Source organism: Chelonia mydas, chromosome 10 (genome assembly GCF_015237465.2).
Source record: "Chelonia mydas isolate rCheMyd1 chromosome 10, rCheMyd1.pri.v2, whole genome shotgun sequence".
In the NCBI taxonomy this organism is placed as follows: domain Eukaryota; kingdom Metazoa; phylum Chordata; order Testudines; family Cheloniidae; genus Chelonia; species Chelonia mydas.
In genome coordinates this window covers 31375610-31398721 of record NC_051250.2, presented here as the reverse complement: position 1 = coordinate 31398721, position 23112 = coordinate 31375610, and the positions used below count along the sequence as shown (strand labels likewise).

Genomic DNA, 23112 nt, shown 5'->3' with positions numbered 1-23112 from the left:
CTGTGGTTAGGGCACTCTCCTGCAGCGTGGAAGATCCAAATTCACATCCCTGCTCCGCATCGGGCAGAGGGAGGAATTGAACTTGGGTCTCCCATACCTCGGGCCAGTGCCCTAATGACTGGGCTGCAGCTTATAAGGGAGACACTGCCACCATCTCCACATAAAAAATGCTTTTGGCCAAAACTATTTGGTGGACGTGTGTCTCATTCACAGTTTGTTTGCTGAAAATGCATTACACATAGATTTTAAATGCACAAAAAGCATACACAAGTGCAAAACACAGAGGGAGGAACTCACCCTTCAAAAAATCAGGAGTTGCAGCTTAGGCAAATTCCCCTCTGGGCTGATAAAAACCCAAAAGGAATTTTAACGGGGGAGGTGATTAGAATCAATGTCCATGGGTGCCAGGCTATACATACATGGTGATGTCCATACTGGTGCACTCAGGTCCTTTTCCCTTGGACGCCTGCAGGAGCCAGCGCAGCAGAACCGTGTCCTCTGGCACCTGGAAGCGGAACAGCTTGGCGTTCCCATACCAGCTGTAGAAGGACAGCTTCTGGGCACTCTGAGAGAAATACTCAGAGATGTACACGAGGTCTGGAAGGGAGAGAGCAGAGCACAAGTTAGGGACCCTTCATGCAGGTCCTATCCACAAGGATGTGTGGGTGTTGTAGTGTCACTGGAAAGAACCCTGTTACTTCACCGACTTCTTACACAGGACCCTGTGCTCTCACCTTCTGCCACAATCCAGTCAGTCACCTATGTGCCACCTTAGCCCTGCTCCTGAGAGAGGGACAGTCAATACCATCAGCATTAAGCAGACACATGCCAATCTCACTACTCCCGTCACACTGCAAGATCACACTTGCATGCAGGCCAAGCCTTCAGTAGCCAGGATATGCCAGAGGAGGAGGAAAGCACATCCTCAGCACTGCTTAGCTGGATAGACACATTATGTCCCATGCAGTCTAGTTACCGGATAACATGGGGGTCAAGGTAGAAGGGAGGGGACCAAGGACAGAGACAACCCAGAGCGACCCTCAGGAGGGGAAGGGGAGAAGCCAGTCAGGGAGATGCTAATGGCACAGTCAGACACAATGGAGGCAGTAAAGCCACTAAGCAAACAGCCATAAAAGCCCAACGGCAGGTGGATGGAGTGAATAACTGGAGTGAATAACTGGGCCAAAAGGATGAGGCTCACACGGAGGCCTTGGACTTGGCATGCAGTGGCTTTGGAGCATGGATAGAACTTTGCATCTCAGTGACTGGCTATACCATCACTAAGAAAAGAACCATGTCTTACTCCCCTTGTTTGCACTGTCTGTCACTCCCATCCCTTGGCTGGTTGCGAGGGTACCAGTGTTTTGTAGCACACTTTCACAATTTCTTTTCAATTTAAGACCACATTTAGAATGATAAAAGCTTATACAATCCTCAGGCCCTGACCTCTCTCTTTCAAATGCACCTTCCAATGCCTGGCTTTGCTTCCTAGCCCTGAAAGGCCAACAAGACATGGTCAGACACAAGGTGGCTCATGGTAACTCAGGGAGTGCACTAGCACACAGAGCTAGGCACTGAGTGTCCATACCCAAGGACTCCTGGGGCAGCAGGGCTCTGAACAGTCTACTGGCCTGAATATTACACTAGGGAGGTTCAATAGAGTAGTCACGCTGCCCAAGACAGACATGGAGATCAAACTCAAGTTTCTCTTTTCCAGTAACTAGGGGACACAGCTCCCAGGTGTGGGGTAAAAAGTTCAGCCCTAACCAAAATTTATAGGATGCAGCAGCCAGGAGGCTATTGTGGATACAGAGCACTTACGGTACCGCTATACTGCTGCAAGAGACCGGCAGGATGGCTGCAGCTGGCTTGGCTCAGCTGGCTTGGGCTGTGGGTCTATAAAACTGCTGTGTAGACATATGGGCTTGTGCTGGAGCCCAGGCTCTGAGACCCTGCCAGGAGGGAAGATCTCATAACCCAGGCTCCAACCCACGCCTGAATGTCTACGCTGCGATTTTATAGCCCTGCGAGCTGAGTCACCTGACCTGGGCTCTGAGACTGGATGCCAAGGGTTTCTCATTGCAGTCTAGACATACCCTAAATGACTGGCGCTGGGAAGAGAGCATGGCGGCAGAGAATTAGCAGACAGCGCTCCGGTTTCTGCCCATGTGCATTGGAACAAGTGACCCTGGCCATCCTATGCCTGCAGGGAACACAAGCTTCCTAACATTCAACAGTGTTCTGGGGAGAAGGCACCTCTTCACGTTCTTCCCAAATTCCATTACTACTTCTTTCTACCCACAATTTCCTTGGCACCATGAGAAGATGACTCCTTTGAGAGCAATTTTACTTCTATTGGGAAAGAAGCAGAGCAGTGGGTGCTGTTAAGTAATTCAAAAGGCTCTGGAAGCTTCATAAAGGGCCTGCTTAGAGCAGAACATATGCTGGGCTAGGGAAGCCTATTGAGAAAGTAGGGGAGCCTATTGCCAACAGGAAACGTGACTGATACCTCAAAGCAGGAACTGGCCTGGCCTGCACTTGAGGCACTGCAATTCGACAGGGTAATCATGGATTTAATTTCTTGGCACACAGGCCCAGTTTTTCACTCAGCCACTTAGGCTTTCAGGTTCCTGCTACAGACAGAGCTCCCTGGTCTGCAGAAAAACAGCTTGAGAGTGTAAATTAAAGAGAGGGGACCTGCTCTCACTCGACTCAATGGGGTGATAACTCTTGAGCCCAAGGAGAACCATTCCAATAACATTCTTTAATATTTCACACCCAGTTAATGCTTTTATCCAGGGGGATCAGGTGTACGGTACAGTTGGTAGTGGTACTGTTGGACCCTGGGGGCACTGTGTTCATGTGGGGTGGATAGTAGATCTATAAACTTCCATTTCTGGCTCTGCTACTGACCTGCAGGGTGACCATGCGCCAGTCACTGCACCTCTCTGTGCCCAGTTTCCCCATCTGTACAATGGGATCATGATGCTTACTTTCCTTGTAAAGCACTTTCAGATAATGAATGGTATACCAGAGCTAGGTAATATTATATTTGCTGTCTCTGGGTTATTTGATTTGTTCTGGGGAACTGGGGGGGGGGGGGTGTGTCTCTTTATTTATCATGTTGATTTAAGGTTGACAAGGGCACGCATGGGACAGGCACTTTTGGAGTTTACAAACACACAAGGAAGTCAATAGCTATTGGAGAGCATCAGCAGCTCTTCCACTTCTCCCCACCCCTGCTTTGACCCCAGCCAATAGATCTCAAAGTTGCTGGGAGCATCATCACAGAGCAGCCTCGGATCAAGTAGGGGGTCAGGATGACTCAGACTTGGAAAAATAAACTAGGCTGTGAGTTCTTGTCCTTTCTCCCTTCCTGGGACTGCTCCATCTGCCCTACTGCCATGCTGCTCCCCCTCTTCACAGGAACTCTACTGGGGGCTTTTGAGATTAGCTAGTAGCTCACTGAACACTTTATAAATGAAACAAACATTTAAAGCAGCCACTGCCTGTAAGCACCAGGGGATCTGGGTGGGGAAAGAACAGGTAGACAGGCAAATGGGGAGATGGAAGAGCCACACAGGTGTCTGTACCAGTTTAAATGAACTTGAAAAATACTTCAGCTAAACATGCACAAATTGTGTGTAGACAAGGCCTTTGCCATTTCTTGGGTCATCTCCATCCTCCCCTAAAGATAGCTAAAGGCACTGAAATAATTCCTTAGCCTCCTTGGGGTGATTTGGCTTTGAACAGGTTAATGCTAGAGATCTACTGGATATGTGCTAAGCACAGCTGTTAGTGCAGGGGGACTGAGCAGAGCCAGACAGCAGCTGGGAGCAGAGCCAGTGGGTGCAGGACAGCACCATAAAATCATAGACGATTAAGGTTGGAAGGGACCTCAGAAGGTCATCTAGTCCAACCCCCTGCTCAAAGCAGGACCAACCCCAACTAAATCATCCAGAGTTTGGATCTGACAGAACATGAGGAGGGAACAGCCTTTCTGCAGTTTTAAGGTCAGTTTCTGACCCTGATGTGACAGGCTCTGCTCCCAGCTTCTGTGTGGAGCAATGTCAATCAATCTACACCTGGCTTATTCTGTCAGCTTCATTTAGCAAACTGATGCAAACCCCAGCCAGTGAACCAATTTTCAATACAATTGTAGAAATCCAGTGTAACCTGTGTGTGGACAAACATGACAGATGGCTTCCCTTTCATATGACCTTTTAGACAAGCATTCAAAGAACCCAGCTTTCTGTGCTGGATGTTGTACAAACACAGTAAGGGACAATCCCTGCCCCCAAAGAACTCACAGTCTAGGTCAGTCATGAGACACATGGGGATGAAATCAGGTATGGGAAAGGACAGAATTACCATAGTAGAAGTTTGTTCTCATGTAGTCTAGCTACTTGCACAGAGCAGCTCAGCATCTGCTAGCTACATCCAGAGGACAGGTCAGGCCAGTGGGATTTAAAGGGAGATGCAGAGAAAACAGATGAATTGAGACAAACCATTGTGAGCAGAACTACACTGTACACAGGGAAGCCGTTGCAAAGAACAACAAATTCCCAGGCAGGTGAAAGGCAATGCCCTTCCCCCTACCCATGAGTGAGTGAGGGGATAATGCCAGGGGCAGCTCCCCCCACCAGTTACAGCTCATCAGCGATTAGTGAGCTGGCATTCGCTTGGCTCAGGTATGGTGCAGCTGTATGATTAGAACCCTGTGTGGATATAAAATTTGTATCTGCGTCTGATCTGTGATCCACAAACATGGTCCACAGATGTAAAGCGAGTATCTGCAGATTTGCAGGGCTCTAAGTATGATGAGTTGTCTCGCTATTTAAAATAAGGGAAACCCCACTTTCTTTGCTCATGCCTTCAGTGGGGCTGGCTTCCTCATGACATCATCCCTGGGAATGGTACATCCCTGCTGGGAAAGTTTGTTCATTTGGCCCTTAGAAATTCCCCTTAGGCTCTAAGATCAAAGCCTGATTTCCAGCTGTGTGTTGGAGGTCTAACGGGCTCTGTCTACCCCCACCCCCCCCACCAGAAGTGCACTGTGCCAGGGGAGGGAGGGTGGCAGCATTAGAGTGGGGTTGGTTAACCCACCAAACAGCATGCCAGATGAGGGCTAGAATACAGATGTACCAAGAGCTGGCTCCCAGCGATCATCAGCAACTTGAACAAACACTGCAAACAGTGAGGGAATAGCCAGGGAAACCCGAAAAATAATACTGTCAAAAGGATAACCAAGGCCAAACATAAACCTTAAAGCAGCAGCTTCCTTAAAACAGCCTGTGCCAGCAATGACTGCAAAAACCCTGTTGCACTCAAGGCAGTCAGCCCACACTGGGCTCTCCAGGGGAGCGGAGACTCTGCTGTACCTGGCCATGGGAGTTGTTAGAGTCACAGAGAGAGCACAAAGGCTAGATCAACTACCATACAAACTCCACTAGGTAACCAGTGGCAGCTCAATGCAGAACACAGCAGACAGCTAATGCTCCATTAAAAACAATGTTGGGTGGGTCTGAAGAGAGGGTTCAAATCATGTGTCAATTATCTCCTTACTTCCAAATGCTGAGTAGTGGGGTCCCAAAAAAATCTTGGGGCATGGACTGTGTCTTTGTTCTGTGTACAGTGCCTACAGCACAATGGGGCCCTTGTCTTAGACCACAACACAAATAAATCTAGTTATGAACACCTTGACCCCAAATTACTTAAAAGGACACTGTCAACTTAAACATCACACTTCCTGTTTTTTTAGTGGGTTACAAACAGCTCGCTAGGGCACAGTCTGGGCCATCCTGTGGTCAGCATTGCATTCTGGGCACCACTATAACACAGAGTAAGCATTCAGTTTGTTTCCTTTGTACATGTGCCTATCACCAGTGCTATTGGCTCCCTTATAAACACACATTCCTCATTTTTGTGGGTCCTTCTTATTTTGTAAGATAAGAAAACATGGTTGAAAATCAGTCCTTGGCAGGAGCAGTATCTGGAACAAGCATGATTAAGTCATGGTTTGACTGACTAGATTTCAACCTGATGGTGTTTTGTACACTTAAAATTGAAGATTCGCTTTACATGGAAAGAAGCTGAAGCACCTCACAGAGAGAAAACAAAAGAGACTCCATGAGCTGACACCATTACTGGACTTCTCTACACTAGGGTAAATACCACAACTCTTAAAGCATAGGCAATCCCATTGACAGCATCTCTCATGGACAAGCCCAAGCACAAATTCAAACCAGACAGGTAGTCACACACATCAGAACAATTCCTTTCCCCCCATGTCCAAGATTGGAAGGAAATGGTCCTGTTTCAATGAACCTCTCTGGACATGGCCATGTTATAACCTGCCGCCCTCTGCATCTTGACTCAGGGCAGAGTCACTGCTGTCTGGACACTGCTGAGGGCAAGGGACCTTCACGCAATGTGAAAATTAGAACAATGTGGATGGCAGGGACAAGGGGCATTAACATGATCAGGCATGAATTATGCAACAACCTGCTGCAGACAATGACAAGAGCAAAAACCAGAAGACCCAGTTCTGCCCTGTTTATCACCAGTCCTGTTCACTCCAAGGACAAAGTGCTACAGAGGGAGTGGCTAGAACAACTGTCAATAGGGGCTAGGCTCTGTAGTCAAAGAAACCTTTGTAACCTTTTGTCCATGAGAATCATAAGGAGTCAGGTCAGTCCTGCCACTTTCAAACTTAGTTTCTAATTATGTTTATTTTACTCTGTTTTGAGCTGCCTTTATTACAAGCAATGGCATACTGCCGTTTGCTTTCCACTGCTCAGTAATGGATTCAGAGACTACCCCATCTGCCCTTTCAGCTGGGACTCACAGCTCTGCAGGAGTTAAAACACAAATATTTGAACAATGAGCCATGCTAAGGGATGGCAGCCACAAGATAGGTGTGGGTTGATTACTCCAGCAAATGCCATGCTGGGAGGGTTGGCAGCGCTAGGACAGAACTTTCACAGCATCACTGACATGCTTCCCTAACTGATGAAGTTGAGTGGGAGAATGGCCTCTGGAAGTAGGGAAGGCATGCATGATCCAACTCAGCATGGGTGGGGAAGGATCTTGCACTGAAACCTGGCCTCTAGGAAAGGAAGTATGTGGTCTCAGCAGGATGCATGCTCCTCCCAAACAGCACCAGAATGCATTCCCAGGATGCAGGCCAGCTGAGCAGTCAGCTGAGGAGTGTGATAGCCCACCTGAAGGGGACTTCCAAGTAGAACGTGAGTGAGGAAGCACCTCAGATGTGGCCTGGGAACAACTCACCACGATCTTTTGGATAATCCTCTTCTGAGGCTTCTCAGACAAGCCAATTTGTAGCCAGGATAGGGCAAAAAAGACAATTTTGAAAAGTTTTCAAAATGGCATTCCACATTTTTAGAACAGCTTGTCCACCTAACCAGGAGTGTGTGGAAAGTCTCTCAAGTGATCTTGGTGCAAAGGGGACTTGCCTTTTTAGACACATCCAGCTCCCTGACCCTCAGCGTGGGTCATCTTCCCCACTGCTTAAATGCCCCTTATGCAGGCTGAGCAAAAAAAGTTCTAAAATCTTGTTAATTCCATTTCACTGATGAACTCACATATAGAACCAGCGATCAGTGAGGAAGTCAAAAGCCAGGTCTGTTGTGCCAGTCCTCTGTTGTTCCACTTCCACCCCTTGCAAACAGCACAAGGCACCAGAGAATGACTCATTGACCATGGAATTTGACTATACTAAACAGAGTCTCAACTGATAGAGCATATGGATCGAATGCTCTTGACTTTAACCCACCTTGTGTCCCAAATATCCTGGGGCCAACATGCCTACAACCAACACTGCAAACAACTTTCCTAGATAGCCATTTCCCACTGATTCTGAAAAAACTGCCTGGTGCCTACACATATAGGGAGGAGGCAGTGTTGAGGATCACAATGAAATCTTACACACACACACAGACGGAATTCTGCAGCTTTGAAATTATGCTATATATAAACATTTAGAGAGCTTCTGGCAGTGCTAATTAAAATTGATTATAGATTGACTACTCCACACCTGAACATAGCCATTATATGAACAACATACCCTCATATCTCAATGTCTGTACTTTGACCCATCAACCTTTTAACCCCAACAGGGGATATTGCAGATTATGTATTCCCTATGCCACCCAATCTTAAACCGAATTTCGCACCCCTTGATAATCTGTACATTATTCCCTGATAACCAAAACCTCCTATACTTAAACTCTGTACCGTTCACTTTTTTAAAAGTCATCTTAATAAAATTTTTAAATCTGAATGGCCTTCCTAGGCAGTCTAACATATTTAATGCAGGCAGCAGAATTTGCCAGGTGAAGAATTTGCCAGCACATGCAAGAGATCATGATTTGATGTGCCCATAGATGCAACTGCTAAATAAATCTGTTAGTCTCTAAGGTGCCACAAGTACTCCTGTTCTTCTTGCGGATACAGACTAACACAGCTGCTACTCTGAAACCTGCTAAATGAGAATGAGCCAGGCTGCACAAGCCAATCGCCTCCACCAATGCTCAGAGCATTGGTACAGAAATGTCTAGCTGTGATAATTCCGCAGGGCCAGGAGTTTAGAAATTTCACCCTCTTCCAGGAAGGGTGACACACAGTTAGCACATGGGACCCTAAGTCAGAAGAAAGCCACATACACAAGGACCAAGAGCTCAGCCGAAGCAGCGTACTCAGCTCCTCGCATGCAGCTCTCCAGTAATGACGTGAATAATGGCCACAGTTTAAAGGGCTGAAATTAGGAGCCACCTCCAACACTCAATTTCTATAGGGTCAGCCAGCTGGAGCACAGAGAGACAGAAGGAAAGAGAACAGACACTGCGCAAACTGCTAGGTCCCCTCAGCCAGCTCAGAACAGAGCAGTGGCCCCTGGATTCTCACTGCACAGCTGGTCAACAAGCTCTAGACAGACCGCCCAGCAGGCCGCCAGCTGCCCTGTTTCCAAGCTTAGGCTGCCCTAGCGGCTGATGAGGCCGGGAAGCAACATGAGAGAGGCTGACTCCCCTCCTCCAGCCAAGGGAGTATTCAAGCTATTTCCATTGCCCCCCTCCCAAACCCCGGCATTAGTTTGGTGCCCTCAGCACCGCTCCTGCACAGCCTGGCCCGCTTCCTGCATCCCCCTCCATACCGGCGGGCCTAGCGAACGGGCTCCCCCCACCCAGGGCTGAGGCTGCCCTCGTAGTTGCCAAGCACCCGGCCCCCTAAGCGCGGCGCCGCACCGAGTTCCCAGGACAGGTCTCTGGAGTCGGGAGGGGCCCGCGGGAGCTCCCCGGTGCCCAGCGCCCGTTCAGGGCGGCTACCCGGGCTGTGCCCACCCCTGCTGTGCGTCTGTGCCCCGGGGGCGCAGAGCCGGGCGGCGCCGCAGGGGGCGCCGGGCTCTGCCCCACAAGGCGAGACCCTGCTGGGCGGGGGTCTCAGTTCCGCCCCGCTCACTCACCGCCGGGGCCGCCGGGCCGGCTGCTGCCGGCGGCGGGAAGCGAGAGAAGCTGCAGCAGCCGCAGGAGGAGGAGCCCGAGCGCTAGGCCCGCTGCCCGCACCATGGCACCGGCTGCGCTATCCCGGCATCGCCGCCCGGGGCCGCGGACTCCTTCCGCCGCGGGACCCCATCGCCGCCCTTGCGGCTCCCTGGCTGCTGAGTCCCGCCCCGCCAGCTTCCGCGGCCTGGCCCGGCCCCGCCCGAGGGGAGGGCCCAGCCTCAGGCTGGCCGGGGTGGGGAGCTTCCTCTAGCCCGTGCGAGGGGGACGGGAGCGACACCCCACCACACACACACACGGGCACCCTTACCTCGGAGTGACCCCTCACGCCATAGAGCTCTTAGTGACCCCCCCCCCAGGCACCTCCCACTCTGGAGTGCCCCCCTCAGAGACTCCCCTAGCCCCAAGAGAGTTCCCTGTACACCGCGCCTCTGGAGACCTCCCCAGAATGACCCCTCACGCCGCAGTGACCCATCCCCCCGACAGTTCTCTAGGGTGCACCCCATAACCCGGAAAAAGCCCCTGGAGCTGGGGGCAGGACTCTGGTGATTACTGCTGGAGCTGTATGCCGATGTAAAACAGGTAGAGCAATTTTGTAGCGTAGACATGCCTCTCATTCAGAATTCAAAAAAAAAGGAGTACTTGTGGCACCTTAGAGACTAGCTCACGAAAGCTTATGCTCAAATAAATTGGTTAGTCTCTAAGGTGCCACAAGTACTTTTTTTTTTGCGAATACAGACTAACACGGCTGTTACTCTGAAACCATTCAGAATTCAAGTGGCTTTAATTTGATTTATTTTAATTCGCAGTGAAACGGATAGGCTGCTTTAATTCTGATTGAGAATGTCCACACAGAGGGTTATTGCAGTTTAATCCAGTTTAAATTCACACCTTTAATTAATTCAAAGGTTAATTTTCTAGCGTGTCCTTGTGTAGACAAGCCTTAAAATATAGGAGTACTTGCGGCACCTTAGAGACTAACAAATTTTTTAGAGCATAAGCTTTCATGTGCTACAACCCACTTCATCTGATGCATAGAATGGAACATATAGTAAGACGATACATACACATGCACACACATACAGATAAATTGGAAGTTACCATACGAACTGTGAGAGGCTAATTAGTTAAGATGAGCTATTATCAGCAGGAGAAAAAAAAACTTTTGTAGTGATCATCAAGATGGCCTATTTAGACAGTTGACGAGAAGGTGTGAGGATACTTAGCTTAAGGAAATAGATTCAATATGTGTAATGACCCAGCCACTCCCAGTTGCTATTCAAGTTAATGGTATCTAGTTTGCATATTAATTCAAGCTCATATCAATACCCATCTGCTGAAGAAAAGAAACAGATTGACAGAGCCAGAAGAGTACCCAGAAGTTACCTACTACAGTACAGGCCCAAGAAAATATCAGAACGCCACTATCCATCACCTTCAGCCCCAACTAAAATCTCTCCAACGCATCATCAAGGATCTACAACCTATCCTGAAGGACGACCCATCACTGTCACAGATCTTGGGAGACAGGCCAGTCCTTGCTTACAGACAGCCCCCCCACCCTGAAGGAAATACTCACCAGCAACCACACACAACACAACAGAACCACTAACCCAGGAACCTATCCTTGCAACGAAGCCCGTTGCCAACTGTGTCCACATATCTATTCAGGGGACGCCATCATAGGGCCTAATCACATCAGCCACACTATCAGAGGCTCCGATAAAGTGAGCTGTAGCTCACGAAAGCTTATGCTCAAATAAATTTGTTAGTCTCTAAGGTGCCACAAGTACTCCTTTTCTTTTTATCAGAGGCTCGTTCACCTGCTCATCTACCAATGTGATATATGCCATCATGTGCCAGCAATGCCCCTCTGCCATGTACATTGGCCAAACTGGACAGTCTCTATGTAAAAGAATCAATGGACACAAATCAGATGTCAAGAATTATAACATTCAAAAACCAGTCGGAGAACACTTCAATCTCTTTCGTCACTCAATTACAGACCTAAAAGTGGCAATTCTTCAACGAAAAAAAACTTCAAAAACAGACTCCAATGAGAGACTGCTGAATTGGAATTAATTTGTAAACTGGATACAATTAACTTAGGCTTGAATTAAGACTGGGAGTGGATGGGTCATTACACAAAGTAAAACTATTTCCCCATGTTTATTCGCCCCCTCCACCCCCCACTGTTCCTCAGACGTTCTTGTCAACTGCTGGAAATGGCCCACCTTGATTATCACTACAAAAGTTTCCCCCCCTCCCCCGCCCCCTGCTTTCCTGCTGGTAATAGCTCACCTTACCTGATCACTCTCATTACAGTGTCTATGGTAACACCCATTGTTTCATGTTCTCTGTGTATATAAATCTCCCCACTGTATTTTCCACTGAATGCATCTGATGAAGTGAGCTGTAGCTCACGAAAGTTTATGCTCAAATAATTTTGTTAGTCTCTGAGGTACCACAAGTACTCCTTTTCTTTTTGCGGATACAGACTAACACGGCTGCTATTCTGAAACTAAATTTGGTGCTTCTTTTTGCTAACCAGAATAATATACTATATCAGTACACATTTAAGCATTTTACATTTTTATGTTACAAAATGTTGAATGATATATTTCTTATTTACTCTAGATTATGTTAAATTTTTACTTGTGATTTTTGCAAAGCTCTGGTTAGAAATTCAAGTTCACTTAAAGCACAAAAACAGCATTTTTTTTTAAAATTTAAATAAAAGTACCTTAAATTTGATGAAAAGAAGAAAAAAGTTTATCAAAGTATGTTTTGCATTTAAAAATTATTTATTTAAAGAAAGGATTGCTATATTTAGTTAGTGAATTTAAATTATTTCTGGACACCATGTCTTTAAATATTTTAACAGTAGTCAAGCTCATCCTCCCACACCTCATTTTTATTAATAGATTGGAAGAGAAAAATGACTTTCCTGCTTTTTCAACTCAATTGTTTTCTCAATGTTGAATGAATTAGTCATTGACCTGATCTAACTGAATAAACTGAAGTGAAGAAAATATTTTCTGCACCTGCAGAAGAGGCTAGTGCTGTCAAAAGCTGGGTTCACTCATCAACTCTAGTTCTACGTGCTTAGCCAGCAAGTTCCAGCAGTTTAGTGTGTTCTTTAAAATTGGACAACAAACATGGATTGCTTAATATTATTTTTGTATTTAATTTACATTGTTTTAATAGATTATAATAAGTTTAGGCCTTAATATAGGTTGTCATAGAATATAACTTAACATAGCTTCTTATAATGTAAGTAGATTTTTTTAAAAAATTAACCTGTATTTAAAAAACCCCAGATTTTCAAAAATTTAAATAAATATTTACCCACCTTGGCTCAGGCTTTGGGGAAATTTCTCTGGCCTACTTCCAAAAAAAATCTGAGGGCCATTGGTGTGGCCAGGGCTCTCAGGGCCATTAGTGCCATGGCTAAGGCAATCAAATTCTGGAAAGGTTAGAGGGGGTACTGGAGAGTTCAGTTCTGCCCAGAGAAGCAGAGTAGATGACTGCTCTTGCACTTCTGAGTGTGGGTCCTGCCAGAATTCACATGAAATCAGATTCCCCACCCTCCATTTAAAATAAATAAATAAATAAAAATCAAACAAACATTCTTAGGTGCTAATATTTGTTTGACTGGCAGAGAACTCGGGGTATGTGTGGAAGGTGTTGGGGACAACCAGGAGAACAGCCCCAAATCTTTTTGTGGGTAGCAAGTAGAGCTCCCATTAAACCCCTTCTCTGCCCAAATGCAGGAAGTTGGGTGATGAGGCTGGGGAACCAGCCAGGTGACAGCCCAGATTCACCAGTTGTCATTTCTATGTAGGTTCCCTTGAGAGTCCCAGTTGCTCAGTATGGTGTGAGGGGAACTGTGGCAGTTTTACAACTTTGAAGAAAGACAGACTGGAGTCGTAGGTGGTATAACCCCTCTCTGATAGGGTCAGGGAAAGGTGGGTGATTATTGGGGTGTCCCCCACTCAGCATCAGGGGAGATGTGTGATTAGAGTCTATTCCTGCTGTGACCCAGGAACCTCTTGAAGCTAACTGGCAGAGGGCACAGAGGATGCATGGAGTTTTACAAGGATCCCCTGGGTCAGTTATATGCATAATTCACTAAGAAGTGACGTGAGATCTCAGAGAGCCAGTAAGACACTAGTCATCATAAACATTGTGAAATTTAGGTAAGGATAATATGTAAGGCGCTATGTACCTACACTGGAAATTACGACCTTCAGGTCTGAGTTAAAGAAGGTCACTAAACGTTGCTTTTTTCAGACAGACAGACAACACTCAGCTGTCTATTTATACGCAAATTTTGTATTCTCTAGTTCACCATGGATCCATATCTACATTCTGAGACATCTACTAATCAAGATTAACAAATGAATAAGAGATTACAAAATCTACAAAGAACATACAGCTGAAGGGTGTCCGGTTTATGAATAAAGAAAAGGAGTACTTGTGGCACCTTAGAGACTAACCAATTTATTTGAGCATAAGTTTATGAATGAAGATCAAAGGACTGTATGATATATCTGCAGTTGCAAAGGGACACCCTCGCATCTTTCACCTAGAAAGTAATCTGACAGTGAGTTTGCACCTTGAATAGAAGATCATAGCCAAGCCTGGCTGTACTATGCTGGAAGGCTTTTGGGTGAGCTTTAGCTCTTAGGACATAATGTCCTATTGGTTAAATTTAGGCTCTGAGTGTTATGATTTTATCTTATCCTTTGTTTCCAATATTTCTGCTTGCTATCATTTGAATCTCTGTACTTTATTAAATAAACGTAGACTTCTTTATAGAGAAAGGAAGTGTAAGTGCTGTATTAAGCAGAACTGCGTTTTGCAATGTAACTGGAAAGGCTGGGTGTACCGTCCCTTTGGGAACAGAGGATGTTTTGAAAGTGTCTAGTGGACCAGGGGCTGGACTCTCCAGACAGATCATAGAATATTAGGGTTGGAAGAAACCTCAGGAGGTCATCTAGTCCAATCCCTTGCTCAAAGCAGGACCAACACTAACTAAATCATCCCAGCCAGGGCTGTGTCAAGCTGGGCCTTAAAAACCTCTAAGGATGGAGATTCTGCCACCTCCCTAGGTAACCCATTCCAGTGCTTCTTGTGAAATAGTGTTTCCTAATATCCTAGTGAAATAGTGTTTCTTAATATCCAACCTAGACCTCACCCCCTGCAACTTGAGACCATTGCTTCTTGTTCTGTCATCTGCCACCACTGAGAACACCCTAGCTCTATCGTCTTTGGAACTCCCCTTCAGGTAATTGAAGGCTGCTCTCAAATCCCCCCTCACTCTTCTGCAGACTAAATAACCCCAGTGCCCGAGCCCCCTAATCATTTTCGTTGCCCTCCGCTTGATTCTCTCTAATTTGTCCACATCCCTTCTGTAGTGGGGGGACCAAAACTTGACGCAATACTCCAGGTGTGGCCTCACCAGTGCCGAATAGAGGGGAATAATCACTTCCCTCGATCTGCTGGCAATGCTCCTATTAATACAGCCCAATATGCCGTTGACCTTCTTAGGGCACACTGCTGACTCATACCCAGCTTCTCATCCACTATAATCCCCAGATCCTTCTCTGCAGAACAGCTGCTTAGCTAGTTGGTCCCCAGCCTGTAGTGGTGCATGGGATTCTTCCTTCCTAAGTGCAGGACTCTGCACTTGTCCTTGTTGAACGTCATCAGATTTCTTTTGGCCCAATCCTCCAATTTGTCTAGGTCACTCTGGACCCTATCCCTACCCTCCAGCATATCTACCTCTCCCCCTAGCTTAGTGTCATTTGCGAACTTGCTGGGATGAATTTCACCCTCATCATCCAGATCATTAATAAAGATGTTGAACAAAACCAGCCCCTGGACCGACCCCTGGGGCACTCCTCTTGATACTGGCTGCCAACTAGACATCAAGCCATTGATCACTACCTGTTGAGCCTGACAATCTAGCCAGCTTTCTATCCACCTTATAGTCCATTCATCCAATCCATGCTTCTTTAACTTGCTGGCAAGAATTCTGTGGGAGACCATATTAAAAGCTTTGCTAAAGTCAAGATATATCACATCCACCGCTTTCCCCATATCCACAGAGCCAGTTATCTCATCATAGAAGGCAATCAGGTTGGTCAGGCATGACTTGCCCTTGGTGAATCCATGTTGACTTGTCCTGATCACCTTCCTCCCCTCAAGTGCTTCAAAATGGATTCCTTGAGGACCTGCTCCATGATTTTGCCAGGGACTGAAGTGAGGCTGACCAGTCTGTAGTTCCCCAGGTTCTCTCTCTTTCCTTTTTTAAATGTGGGCACTACGTTTGCCTTTTTTCCTATCATCTGGGACCTCCCCTGATCGCCACGAATTTTCAAAGATAATGGCCAATGGCTCTGCAATCACATCAGCCAACTCCCTCAGTACCCTTGGATGCATTAGATCTGGACCCATGGATTTGTGCATGTCCAGCTTTTCTAAATAGTCCTTAACCTGTTCTTTCACCACAGAGGGCTGCTCACCTCCTCCCCATACCATGTTGCCGAGTGCAGCAGTCGGAGAGCAGACCTTGTCTGTGAAGACCAAGGCAAAAAAATCATTGAGTACCTCAGCTTTTCCCACATCATCTGTCACTATGTTGCCTCCCCCGTTCAGTAAGGGTCCCACACTTTCCCTGACCTTCTTCTTGTTGCTAACATACCTGTAGATGCTCAGGGGCCTCGGATGTTGGAATGTGTCCATCCTTAATCTGTAAAGAGAGCAGGGCTGGCAGAGGCTGAAGGGCAGTGCTTGTGCTGCCTGAGGCTAGAGGTGTCAGGGACTAGACAAGAATTCCTTACTCTAAGGCAAAAGAAAAGGAGAGTACTTGTGGCACCTTAGAGACTCACCAATTTATTTGAGCATAAGCTTTCGTGAGCTACAGCTCACTTCATCGGATGCATGCTGTGGAAAATACAGAAGATGTTTTTATACACACAGACCATGAAAAAATGGGTGTTTATCACTACAAAAGGTTTTCTCTCCCCCCACCCCACTCTCCTGCTGGTAATAGCTTATCTAAAGTGATCACTCTCCTTACAGGAGAGTGGGTTTGGGTGGGGGGGGGGGGAGAAAACCTGGATTTGTGCTGGAAATGGCCCACCTTGATTATCATACACATTGTAAGGAGAGTGACCACATCCAATACTACCTCTATGGCCCTGAGGATGTCACATGGGCTGCAGCACTATGTTGACTGGGCCACAAGTGGCCCATGGCCCGCAGGTTGAGAACCACTACTCTAAGGACCAGTGATAGGGAGGTGCCCCTCTGCCATGTACATTGGCCAAACTGGACAGTCTCTACGCAAAAGAATAAATGGACACAAATCAGATGTCAAGAATTATAACATTCAAAACCCAGTCGGAGAACACTTCAACTTCCCTGGACACTCAATTACAGACCTAAAAGTGGCAATTCTTCAACAAAAAAACTTCAAAAACAGACTCCAATGAGAAACTGCAGAACTGGAATTAATTTGCAAACTAGACACCATTAAATTAGGCTTGAATAAAAACTGGCAGTGAATGAGTCCAGGGGCGACTCTACCAATTTTGCTGCCCCAAGCAGTTGCCGCCGAATTGCCGCTGCCACCCAAAAGCCTCTGCGGTGGGAAGAGCAGCGGAGCTGCCACCGAATTGCCGCTGCAGGACATGGACTGCCGCCCCATTCTGAATGCCGCCCCAAGCACCTGCTTGGAAAGCTGGTGCCTGGAGCTGACCCTGGATGAGTCATTACAAAAACTAAAAACTATTTCCCCATGCTAATTTTTCCCCTACTGTTACTCACACCTTCCTGTTAACTGTTTGAAATGGGCCATCCTGATTATCGCTACAAAAGTTTTTTTCTCCTGCTGATAATAGTCCACCTTAATTGATTAGTGTCATTACAGTTGGTATGGCAACCCCCATTTTTTCATATTCTCTGTGTGTGTGTGTGTGTCTGTGTGTGTGTGTCTGTGTGTGTGTATAGTGGCAAATTGCCAGCACTACTTTGAGGGTCTCACACTTTCTCTTCTTGGGGAGGGTTCAGGGCACCATTTCTCGCCCCTGAACTGGAGTATTAACTGCCCCACTAGTGTCCTAGAGGAGGGGAGTGAATAGGGAGGGACCTGGGCCCACCCTCTACTCCGGGTCCCAGCCCAAGGGCCCTAGGGATAGCAATAAACCACTTGAACTTGCAGTTCCTTCCCCTGGGCTACTTCCCTCTCCTGCCCTTCAGCTTGTGGGGCTTCCTGCCCTCCCTCTGCACAAACCAGGTGTCCCTTTACCTAGGGTCTTGGTCTTCTTAGCCCACCACAGCACTTCTCCAAACTCTCCTCTGCTTCCCTCCAAACTGCTCTCTGCTCCAACACCAATCCACTCTGCTTCAACTCCTTCTCCTGTCTGATTGAAGCGGGGGGAGGGGGTATTTATCAGGTGACTGGCTTCAGGTGCTCTAATTGGCTTCAGCTGCTTTAATTGGCTTCAGGTGCTTTAATTAATCTATAGCAAACTTTCTTCCCTCTACAGGGAATAAGGCTCCCTTCTAACACTCTCCTGCTGGGGCCGTTTTCCGATCCTCGGTCTGTTCACGTATCCGGGTGGAGTTCCTCTGGGCGGCGTCCAACGACTCCCTTGACGCCTTCAAGGAGCGGTGGGCACTGTCCGAGGTTCTCTGCTCGGTGACCCTGTCCGGTTCCCTCCGCCTGACCCTTTGATTGAGGGGAAGAGTGAGAGACCTCAGCCCCAGCCGTTGCCGCTGTGGATACCATCATCACTATCACCTAGGAGGGGTCCTATCACACGTGGGTGTACGTCCTCCTCACCCCCAAACTGCCCACCCCGCAGCCATGCCCATCTTGTCAGGCACTCTCAGGAGAGGAATAATCGGTGACACTGGGCGTGGCACTAGGTAACACGAGAGGGTGGAAGACCACAAGTGTCAAGGAAGCCCCCCCGCTCTAGGCCACCAGGTAACTCAGGAGGGTGGAAGACCACGAGTGTCGAGGAAGCCCCCCCGCTCTGGGCCCAGGCTAGCCTGAACACTTCTCCCTCCTGAAGGTTGCTGTGTTATACCTTGTGTTTGCTTTTGTTTTGTTGCATAGTTTTGCTTTATGCTTTCTGGTGATTCTTTGTAAGTGTTACACAAATAAAATTATTTCTGCTTCAAAAAAATACTCTCCTGCTGGGGCCGTTCTCCGATCCTCGGTCTGTTCACGTATCCGGGCGGAGTTCCTCTGGACGGCGTCCACGGACTCCCTTGACGCCTTCGAGGAGCAGTGGGCGCTGTCCAAGGTTCTCTGCTCGGTGACCCTGTCCGGTTCCCTCCGTCTGACCTTTTGATTGAGGGGAAGAGCGAGAGGCCCCAGCCTTTGCCACTGTGGATACCATCATCACTTTCACCTAGGAGGGGTCCTATCACACGTGGGTGTACGTCCCCCCCACCCCCAAACCGCCCACCCCGCAGCCGTGCCCATCTTGTCGGGCACTCTCAGGAGAGGAATAATCGGTGACACTGGGCGTGGCACTAGGTAACTCGAGGGGGTGGAAGAACACGAGTGTCGAGGAAGTCCCCCCCCCCGCTCTAGGCCACCAGGTAACTCAGGAGGGTGGAAGACCACGAGTGTCGAGGAAGCCCCCCCACTCTGGGCCCAGGCTAGCCTGAACACTTTTCCCTCCTAAAGGCTGCTGTGTTATACCTTGTGTTTGCTTTTGTTTTGTTGCATAGTTTTGCTTTATTCTTTTTGGTGGTTCTTTGTAAGTGTTACACAAATAAAATTCTTCTCTGCTTCAAAAAAAAACCAAACAAACCACTCTCCTGCTGGGGCCGTTTTCTGATCCTCGGTCTGTTCATGTATCCGGGCGGAGTTCCTCTGGGCGGCGTCCATCGACTCCCTTGATGCTTTTGAGGAACGGCGGGCGCTGTCCGAGGTTCTCTGCTCAGTGTCCCCGTCCGGCTCCCTTTGCTTTGACCCTTTGATTGGGGGAGAGAGTAAAGGACCCCAGCCCCAGCCATTGCTGCTGCGGACACCACCACCTTAGAGGGGTCCTTTCACACGTGGGTGCACGTGCCCCACCCCCCCCGGGTTGTCCACCCCACAGCCTGCCCCTCTTGTTGGGTGCTTTCAGAGGAGGGAATTGTTGGTGACACTGGGCGTGGCAGACCTTGAGAGTCGATGAAGCCCCCTCGCTCTGGGCCACCAGGTAATCGGAAGGGTGGAAGACCACGAGAGTTGAGGAAGCCCCCCGCTCTGGGCCCAGGCAAGCTTGAACAGTTCCCTCCCCTGAAGCTAATGAGAAAACAGTTGTGATTGGTTGCTGTGTTACACATTGCATATGCTATTATTTTTGTTTTGTAAGTGTGTCATGCAAATAAAAACACCTTTTTTGCTTCAAAAAAAAAAAAACTCTCCTGCTGCCCTCTGGCCATGCTGTATCACAATATATATATATTTCTATTGTATTTTCCACTGCGTGCATCTAATGAAGTGGATTTTAGCCCATGAAAGCTTATGCCCAAATAAATGTGTTAGTCTCTAAGGTGCCACAAGTACTCCTAATTCTTTTCACAATCTTGGGTACTCCTGGGTTCATACTAACATGAGGAGAACTAGAAGAATTCATCGGCCATCTCTGCGTCAAAGAATTCTTTAACAATGACACCACTCACAATTACCACATCCCCACTGACAATCAGAAGAAAAAACAGTAATCTGACTTGACATTGCAGGGCGGATGAAACCACTCTTGATCATTACATTTATTGCTTCAGGGGGAAAAAAAGTTGAAATCCTTAGCAAACATCACATCCACCATAATCTCTCCACTGCAGAGAGGACAGCCACATAATCCCTGAAATCTAACCACAAGATAGTGATCAAAGCAGCAGAAAAGGGGGTGCCATTGTAGTCCTCAACAATGACGACTACATTAACAAGGCCAATAATAATTCTACAACACCTACTATAAAGAACTTGAAGACTCCACAAAACAATTTACCCAGGAATTTAAGATGATAAAATCCTTCTCCAAACCACTCCAAGAGAAACTCATCCCCCACAATCTCACCCCAGGGATCTTCTACACACTTCCTAAAATACACAAACAAGGGAACCCAGGCAGACTCATCATATCTGGCCATGCCACTCTTACTGAAGGAATATTGGGACTCCTAGAACCATCCTCAAACCACTCACCTCCAGGACTCAACCCACAGGCGCCAACTTTGCAAAGTGCCCCAGGCTCAACCCCCAGCTCTGCCCCAGGCCCCGTCCCCACTCCATCCTCCAAGGCCCTACCCCACCTCTTCCCACCCAGTTCTGCCCCCTGACCCGAGCACACCGCATCCTCACTCCTCCCCCGTCCCTCCCAGTCTCCTGCACGCTGAAAAACAGCTGGTTGTGATGGGCAGGAGGCGTGGGGAGGGACGGGAGGCGCTGATCCATGGGGCCTGCCGGAGGGCGGGATGCACTACAGGGAGCTGATGGGGGCGCTGCCGGTAGTTGCTCAGCACCCACCATTTTTTCCCCGTGGGTGCTCCAGGGCTGGAGCACCCACGAAGTTGGTGCCTATGACACAACCGACTTCCTCCACAAACTCCACAACATTAACCTCCCTCCTCAGAACACCATTCATGTCACCATGTATGTCACTTCCCAATACAACATCCCTCACAATGACAGCATAGCTGCCTGCCTCAAATATTTACAAAACAATGGGCAACACTCAGATATCTATACCAAACAATCACCAATCTCATTAATTTCATCCTCACCCATAACAACTTTACATTTAACACCACACTGTTTCCCATGGTCTGCACAGTCATGGGAACTAGGATGGCTCATCAATATGCCAACATCTTCCTGGACTACCTTGAAGACGAATTTCTAGACAAATGCACAACAAAACCAACAGTGATATTTTTATCCTCTGGACAGACAAACTCCCTCAGATTTCCTCCACAACTTCAATAATTACCACCCATCCATTAAACTCTCTCTGGAACACTCCCCCACTAGCATCAACTTCCTGGACACCATGATCAGCGTCAACAATGAAACCCTTCAGGCAACTATATACACAAGAAACCCAGAGATCACCACACCTATCTTCATAGATCCAGTAACCATCCAAAACACCAAGAAATCTGTTATCTACAGCCACGCACTCAGATTCCACAGAATATGCTCCAAGGGGAAAGTCTGGGATATACACCCCTAACACATTCAAAACTGCCTTCACCAAACAAAGGCACTCCACCAGAGTATATCTAATCATGGAATGGGCCACCCAAATACACCAAGAGAGCTTGCTATAATATAGAAATAAAACCCCCTCTGATCACACACCCCTAATTGTCATCTACCACTCCACCCTGGAGCCCATACAGGGTATCAAACAACTACAACCCATTCTCAACAGGGACACCATCCTGAAATAAATCTTTCCTGAACCCCCTTCTTTGACCTTCAAACAACCCCGAACCTCTCCAAGCTCATCATCAGAAGCAAGCTCCCCACAGACCAGGACACACCACCTCAAAGTGGCACCGGACCCTGCCAGAACAGGTGAAAAACCTGCAGACATATCTCTGCTGCTACAGTGATCAACACCACCCCCATAACACACTTTCCAAGATGCATGGGTCCAACACATGCCTATCACAACATGTTGTATACCTCATTTAGTGCACTAAATGCTGCCAATAAAACTATGTGAGTGAAATCAGACAATCATTATCCTTTTGAACAAACCCACACAGGAAAATAGTAAGACAAAAACACCCTATCACCTGTGGGTGAACACTTTTCACAAAGTGATCACTCTGTATCTGACAGATCAGACCCCATCTTCAAATGAAACCTGCACAACACTTTCAAAAGACAAGCCAGGAAGCTTAAATCCATAACTTTGGTATATACTAAAAATCATGGACTGAATTAGAGACACTGGATTTATAGGTTTCAGAGTAGTAGCCATGTTAGTTTGTATCTGCAAAAAGAAAAGGAGTACTTGTGGCACCTTAGAGACAAACAAATTTATTTGAGCATAAGCTTTCGTGATGCATCTGATGAAGTGAGCTGTAGCTCACGAAAGCTTATGCTCAGATAAATGTGTTAGTCTCTAAGGTGCCACAAGTCCTTCTTTTCTTTTTACTCGATTTATAGTTTATTAAAGCATTCTGTAAACCACCCCCAAAGCCCCACAACTGCTTTCTCACTCCCCGTCCAACTTTCCTTCCTATGACTGGAAGGGTGTTAATGGGCCACTTCACTTGAATGGTCCCTTGAATTATGTGAGAACTACTTATGCAATACAATCTATTCCGCCTTGTATTTAGCAGTAATACTCTGAGGGCAGGTCTAAGGTGCCACAAGTCCTCCTTTTCTTTTTGCGGACACAGACTGTGAACTTGTATCAGTGCGGCTTCACTGATGCAGCTGCACTGCTGTAGCGCTTCTGGTGACGACACGCCAATGGGAGAGAGCTCTACCATTGGTTTAATAACTCCACCTCCACAACATAGCGCTGATTACACCAGGTTGGGGGCGTGGGAGAGGAGA

At 47.5% G+C, this 23112-nt stretch overlaps 1 protein-coding gene across 6 annotated transcripts in view; it reads right to left on the bottom strand.

Moving 5' to 3' along the window:
• Positions 1 to 23112, bottom strand: part of PGAP6 (post-glycosylphosphatidylinositol attachment to proteins 6) — a 78141-nt gene that overhangs the window by 34511 nt on the left and 20518 nt on the right. Inside the window, exons 1-2 of one of the 6 annotated variants that reach the window (XM_037911141.2) lie at positions 9482 to 9710; positions 420 to 597 (exon numbers count right to left, since the gene is read on the bottom strand). In XM_037911141.2, the coding sequence (XP_037767069.1) occupies positions 420 to 597; positions 9482 to 9584 (281 nt within the window). In that variant the 5' untranslated portion in view covers positions 9585 to 9710. Of the gene's footprint in view, positions 1 to 297; positions 598 to 9481; positions 9711 to 23112 lie in introns of those variants that run through there. The other 5 variants (XM_037911142.2, XM_043524427.1, XM_043524426.1 and 2 more) reach the window with 5 other exon arrangements.